The 6,081-nt window shown below is 66.9% G+C and overlaps 1 protein-coding gene across 14 annotated transcripts; it reads right to left on the reverse strand.

Annotated features, from left to right (window-relative positions):
* Positions 1 to 444: 444 nt before the first annotated feature.
* Positions 445 to 5,112, reverse strand: NDUFAF3 (NADH:ubiquinone oxidoreductase complex assembly factor 3). Of its 14 annotated transcripts, none has more exons than XM_050957582.1 (6): positions 5,092 to 5,112; positions 3,046 to 3,135; positions 2,358 to 2,550; positions 1,860 to 1,926; positions 1,334 to 1,434; positions 445 to 743 (listed from the first exon to the last, which is right to left on the reverse strand). In XM_050957582.1, the coding sequence occupies exons 2-6, from the start codon at positions 3,129 to 3,131 to the stop codon at positions 648 to 650; spliced, it is 543 nt and encodes a 180-aa protein (XP_050813539.1). In that variant the 5' UTR covers positions 3,132 to 3,135; positions 5,092 to 5,112; the 3' UTR covers positions 445 to 647. The 14 variants fall into 14 exon arrangements, with proteins under 14 accessions (XP_050813539.1, XP_050813538.1, XP_050813537.1 ...); XM_050957581.1 differs by lacking the exon at positions 5,092 to 5,112 and adding an exon at positions 5,018 to 5,038; XM_050957580.1 differs by lacking the exon at positions 5,092 to 5,112 and adding an exon at positions 4,909 to 4,929.
* Positions 5,113 to 6,081: the final 969 nt, after the last annotated feature.

Raw genomic sequence — 6,081 nt, forward strand, 5'->3', positions numbered from 1 at the left:
TGCTAGGCCCAGAGTTTGCTCTGGTGCAAGATTGTGAGAGTAACAGCTGTCCCCATTCCCATCCCCCTCCCACCCCCTGGGGCAGGTTTTACTGGCCACTCCCACCTGAACACCCCAGCTTGCTGAGGTGCTTCCCAGGGGTTATTCTGCTGCCTGGGGGATGTGGAGGAGCTGCAGCTGAGCCAACCCCTGGTACCTGTCAGGGCAGGAGCAAGCTGGGGCCAGCCCAGAAACTCTCCTGCAAGGGTGGAGGGGAAGGGGCAGGGCCTAGTACTGCCTGGGGGGCTACAGCCTGTGCCAAGAACAGTTCTGCACCAAGGGGGGAGTAGCTGCCCCTGCTTTCCAAGGGCTGCTCTAGCCCCTTTGCTCCCTCCCCAGCAGCAGCCTGATGAGCGACTGGCCAGGCCCAGGGCAGGAGGAAGGAAGCACAGGATGAGGGCAGCCTGCTTTTCTCGAGGCTGCCCAGTCTTCATAGCAGCACTGTGAGGCTGCATGCAGGGCAGCTGCTCACTCTTTATTCTGAAGCATTTTCTCCTTCCTGTTACCAGCTCATGGTCCAGTTCCAGGCCCTGGGAGGTATTTAACCCTTTGTACACAGGCTGGGTGAGAGTCCCAAGGGCCAGCCGGGTTCAGCTGTGGAGCTGCTGCTACATCAGGGCTCTACCAGCTCTGGGGGGGATGAGGGCAGCCGCGGTCGCCCGACGCTCGCTTGTCAGGAAGTTGAACGTTGCACAAGCATTAGGCTGTGAAAGAGAAGGCAGAAACTGTCAATGACTAACCCAGAGCCCTTGGCCACATGGAACATTTGCCCCAGCCCCGGCCTGCCTCTCACAGCTAGACACATGATTGTTAGCCCAGGGAACAGAGGTCCTCGCCTGGTGCCTATCAGAAAAGTAACATTAACCTTGTGGTGGCAGGAGTGCATCTCAAGCAAATAGTCACCAGGGCACAGTTGCCCTGCCCCAGCGTGTGCACGTGATCATGAGGCTGCACCCCTGGTGCACAGTCCAGTGAAATGATATGGAGGGTATGTGGGGCCCAGTGCCAGCTCAGAACACAGCAACTATGGGTCCTTCACACTCCCTGGCCCTGCAGGGTCACTTGTGGCCTCCACCCATCTGAGCAAGGGGCCAGGGGAGGATTGGGGCACCAGGCCATTACCCCTTTGGCTGCATTAGGCGACTCGAGTTCCAGCTGCCTGGCTGGGCAGGCACAGACACAGCGGTTACCTTGCCTCATAACATACCCCTGGTTCTGGGCTTCCTGAGCAGATATTCTGACCTGCAGGTCTGCTCAGCTTCACCTCCCGCGGTCCCAGCATGTCCCCCCATACCGTGTCCTGCACCTCCACAGCGATCCCACATTCCCTCATGAACTTCAGGACACCAGGCTCCAGCCGCTCCACCTTGTCCCCTACGCCCAGCACCAGGATTTCTAGCAGCAAGAGACAAGCCCAGGTGAGTGAGGCTGTGCTGGCCACATGGCAAAACCCAGCCCTGCCTCCCCCCCTCAGTAGCGGGTGCACAGCACACAACCAGTACAGCCATCCTGGAGCTAGCCGGCTTCAAGGTCCGTCCGTCCATTCAGACTGCAGTGGCCAAAGCCTTGTGCGTAAGACCCTGAGTAACTCCAGCTTGGCTGCCCCACTCCCAACGCTTGTTGCTGGGCAGTGTCGGGAAGGGGAAGTTCTCCATTGGCTCAGATAACACACATGGTCAGGGTAGCAGGACACGTGCCAGCACACGCCAGGGGCAGGTCAGAAGTGTGGCTTGGCCAGTGCAGTCCCTGCTCCTGGCTTGCTCTGGGGACTAGCACAGCTCTGCGGGGAGCAGCAGAGTATGCCCCTGTGCCCCACCTACCTATTCTCGGCTCCAGCAGCCGGAACAGCACCAGGCTCTCCTTGGTGATGTCCTGGTAGGAGCCAACCTGAAGGAAAGGAAGGACACACAGACACTCACCTGTCCTGCCCACAATGCCACCTGGCTTGGAATGCAGCCTGTGCCCTGCATGGGGGACATGCCCCACTGAGCCATCAGGCCCACACTAGTCCAATAGCAACCTGCCACTGGTGCTCACTGTTGCCTGGACTGGGCAGGTTTCAACACACAGCCAGGGAGGCTCAGGTCAAAGCAAATGCACTCCCCCTTGGGGGCAGGAAAGAGTCAAAGTGACAGACGTGCTCCCACTCAGGCCTAGCTCCCTGGGTCTCCCACACACCCACCCCCAGGACTGGACTAGGCATGGGGAACTCCACTTCCCCCTGGCTGGGAGTGCAGCACAGGGGGGATTTGAAGGCCCAGGCCCTGTGGGGAGGGGCAGGTCCTCAGGCTCCACACACTGGCCCCTGGGGCACTCACATTCCACTGCAGGATGGCACGTGGTATGATGGCACAGGGCCCCACCACCTTGTCCCCATTGATGGTGAAGCCCCGGCTAGTGTAGCTGTCTATGAACATCATGCTGGAGGAGTCCCGCTCCAGCACCTTCAGCATTGTCTTCTGGTAAAGCTCGTCATCTGCAGGGGTGAGGCGGTGACCCCGGCGCGGCTGCCTGTCAGAGGAGGGCTTGACTGAGACCCATGAGCCAAAAACCCCAGGATTTACTCAGCTTCCTCACCAGTCCCCCTTGAGCAGAGACCTCCCCACACTGTGCTTGGTGGCTGGCTCCCCTACTGCCATGGACTCACCCCAGAGCCGCCCAAGGCTCCCAGGCAGCCTTTGAGTGGCCAGGTCAAGCCGCACCACACAGGGACCAATTACAGGAGCAGCAGCTGGGCCTGGATAAGAGGGGCCATGGGCACTGCTGGTCAGCTCTGTCTTGCTGCTAGAGCACCAGCCAGCCTGGACCTGGACACAGTCCCCGTTCAGAGAGGGGGAGGCTGCTGCTGCTTGCTGGGGTTTGGCCCGGAGCAGCCAGGCTCTGCTAGCTGCTGAGGAAGGCTCACTCTGCCCGAGAGAAGGTCAGGCCAGTCTGCACTGGGCCATGGGAAATCCAGGGAGAGATGGTGCTGGGGCCCTCAGCTCCGCTGGGCTCTCCCAACCTTACCAGTCAGGTCCCCTCCTGGCAGCTGCCAGCCTCCAGCTAGGAGCTAAGCCCCCGCGGCAGAAGATCTTCACTGAGGCCAGAATCATCCTGCTGCAATGACATGGAGAGAGGGTTAAAGCCAGAGCTGCTGCCCACGGGAAGGTGCTGGGAGTCCCTGTGCATGCTCACAGCCTGCCTGCCCTGTGCCACAGCTGAGTGCAGCCCTCTGCTCCGCACGTTTGTTACCAGGCCCACAGCCCATGGGCTGCATCTCAGGCTGTAGGCAGGGGCATGATCCCATCTGTAAAGTACCAGGCAACCCTAATGCACTGGAGAAATCACCAGTGCCAGGTTCAGTCCAGGTCCAGCACCAGCTGCGAGGGAGAGCCCTGGGCGGAACCACAGAGGGCTGTGGGTTGGGAGTGAGGGGCGCTGGCAGAGCTGCGGCGGGGGGGGCAGAGCTGGGCTAGGAGGGGGCTGCGGATCGGGAGTGAGGGGCACCAGCAGGACTAGGGGGAGAACCAGACCTGGGGCTGCAGGTCGGGAGTGAGGGGCACCGGCAGGGCGGGGGTGGGGGGGGGGCGGCAGACCTGGGGCTGCAGGTCGGGAGTGAGGGGCACCAGCAGGGCGGGGGGGGGGCAGACCTGGGGCTGCAGGTCGGGAGTGAGGGGCACCGGCAGGGCGGGGAGGGGGGGGGCAGACCTGGGGCTGCAGGTCGGGAGTGAGGGGCACCGGCAGGGCGGGGGGGGGGGCAGACCTGGGGCTGCAGGTCGGGAGTGAGGGGCACCGGCAGGGAGGGGGGGGGCAGACCTGGGGCTGCAGGTCGGGAGTGAGGGGCACCAGCAGGGCGGGGGGGGGCAGACCTGGGGCTGCAGGTCGGGAGTGAGGGGCACCGGCAGGGCGGGGGGGGGCAGAGCTGGGGCTGCAGGTCGGGAGTGAGGGGCACCAGCAGGGAGGGGGGGGGCAGAGCTGGGGCTGCAGGTCGGGAGTGAGGGGCACCGGCAGGGCGGGGGGGGGCAGACCTGGGGCTGCAGGTCGGGAGTGAGGGGCACCGGCAGGGCGGGGGGGGGGCAGAGCTGGGGCTGCAGGTCGGGAGTGAGGGGCACCGGCAGAGCGGGGGGGGGCAGAGCTGGGGCTGCAGGTCGGGAGTGAGGGGCACCGGCAGGGCGGGGGGGGGGGCAGACCTGGGGCTGCAGGTCGGGAGTGAGGGGCACCGGCAGGGCGGGGGGGGGGCAGACCTGGGGCTGCAGGTCGGGAGTGAGGGGCACCAGCAGGGAGGGGGGGGGCAGAGCTGGGGCTGCAGGTCGGGAGTGAGGGGCACCGGCAGGGCGGGGGGGGGCAGACCTGGGGCTGCAGGTCGGGAGTGAGGGGCACCGGCAGAGCGGGGGGGGGGGGCAGAGCTGGGGCTGCAGGTCGGGAGTGAGGGGCACCGGCAGGGCGGGGGGGGGCAGACCTGGGGCTGCAGGGCGGGGGGGGGGGGCCCAGCGGGGGGGAGGGGCACCAGCAGGGCGGGGAGGGGGGGGCAGAGCTGGGGCTGCAGGGCGAGGGGGGGGCACCGGCAGGGCGGGGGGGCACAGCGGAGGGGAGGGGCACCGGCAGGGCGGGGAGCGGGGGGGGGCAGAGCTGGGGCTGCAGGCGGGGGGGGCAGAGCGGGGGGGGCAGAGCTGGGGCTGCAGGTCGGGAGTGAGGGGCACCAGCAGGGCGGGGGGGGGGGCAGAGCGGGGGCTGCAGGTCGGGAGTGAGGGGCACCGGCAGGGCGGAGGGGGGGGGCAGAGCTGGGGCTGCAGGTCGGGAGTGAGGGGCACCGGCAGGGCGGGGGGGGGGGGCAGAGCTGGGGCTGCAGGTCGGGAGTGAGGGGCACCGGCAGGGCGGGGGGGGGCAGACCTGGGGCTGCAGGTCGGGAGTGAGGGGCACCGGCAGGGCGGAGGGGGGGGGCAGAGCTGGGGCTGCAGGTCGGGAGTGAGGGGCACCGGCAGGGCGGGGGGGGGCAGACCTGGGGCTGCAGGTCGGGAGTGAGGGGCACCAGCAGGGGGGGCAGAGCTGGGGCTGCAGGCGGGGGGGGCAGACCTGGGGCTGCAGGTCGGGAGTGAGGGGCACCGGCGGGGCGGGGGGGGCACCCGGCCGCACGAGCCCCACTTACGCGGCCCGCGGACGCTGCCGACGAGCGGAGCGGAGCGGCGCGGCGGGAAGAGCGGCCGGCCGGGCCCTGCCGCCGCTCACGCTGCCCCCTGCTGGCCGGCGCTGGGAGCTCCCCCTGGGTCGGGGACCAGCTGGTGCCGCCCCAGGCTCGCGTGCGGGCCCAGCACCCCCAGCTCTGCCCAGTCTCCCAGGCCCTGGCGGGGGTGCGGGGCTGTGGCGCCCCCAGGGGGCAGGGGCAGCATGGGGGCTGCTCGGCCAGCCAGAGGGGCCTGCAGGGATTTCACAGCCCCCACCCCGGAGCCCAGTGCCAGGGCTGCTGGAAAGCACCTGCCCCTGGGGACCAGGGGGCTTTTCCCAGGTGTCAGTTAATTGACAACGAGTCTCAGCCTCAGCAGAGCCGTGCCGGCTTGTCCCTGCCGGGGCGGTGCTGGCAGATGGTGGCGCAGATCACTTCCAAGTGGCCTCGCCATGGTCAGAGGGGAGACGGGCTGGGGGCTCCCACCGCCAGCCCCAGCTTGTGCCCCACCTCAGGGATGTTCAGCTGAATAGAGCCCTGGCACAGAGCATCATGGGTAAAGACAGCGGTTTTGGAGGGGGTGGGGGGCCAGCCGAGCCCTCTTGCACTGGGAGGTGGGGAAGCCACCGCCTGGGTAGGGCAGCCCAGGATTCTGCGGATTGGGGCAGAGCTCCGGGAGCTGAGCTCCTAAAGGCTGGAGCTGCAGACAGTGCGCCCAGGCGGAGGACCTGGCCACCGACTCTGCTCGCTGGGATGGTGACAGAACTCCAGGACATTCCAAAACTGGTTCCAGAGTGGGGCCAGGCCGTGAAATGACACCAGCACTGCCTTAGCACAGGCTGAACACACTCCTTACCGAGGACAAAGAAAGGCTAATGGAGTCTGGCTGCAAACTGCTCTGG

The sequence above is a fragment of the Gopherus flavomarginatus genome, chromosome 6, assembly GCF_025201925.1.
Source record: "Gopherus flavomarginatus isolate rGopFla2 chromosome 6, rGopFla2.mat.asm, whole genome shotgun sequence".
NCBI classification, from domain to species: domain Eukaryota; kingdom Metazoa; phylum Chordata; order Testudines; family Testudinidae; genus Gopherus; species Gopherus flavomarginatus.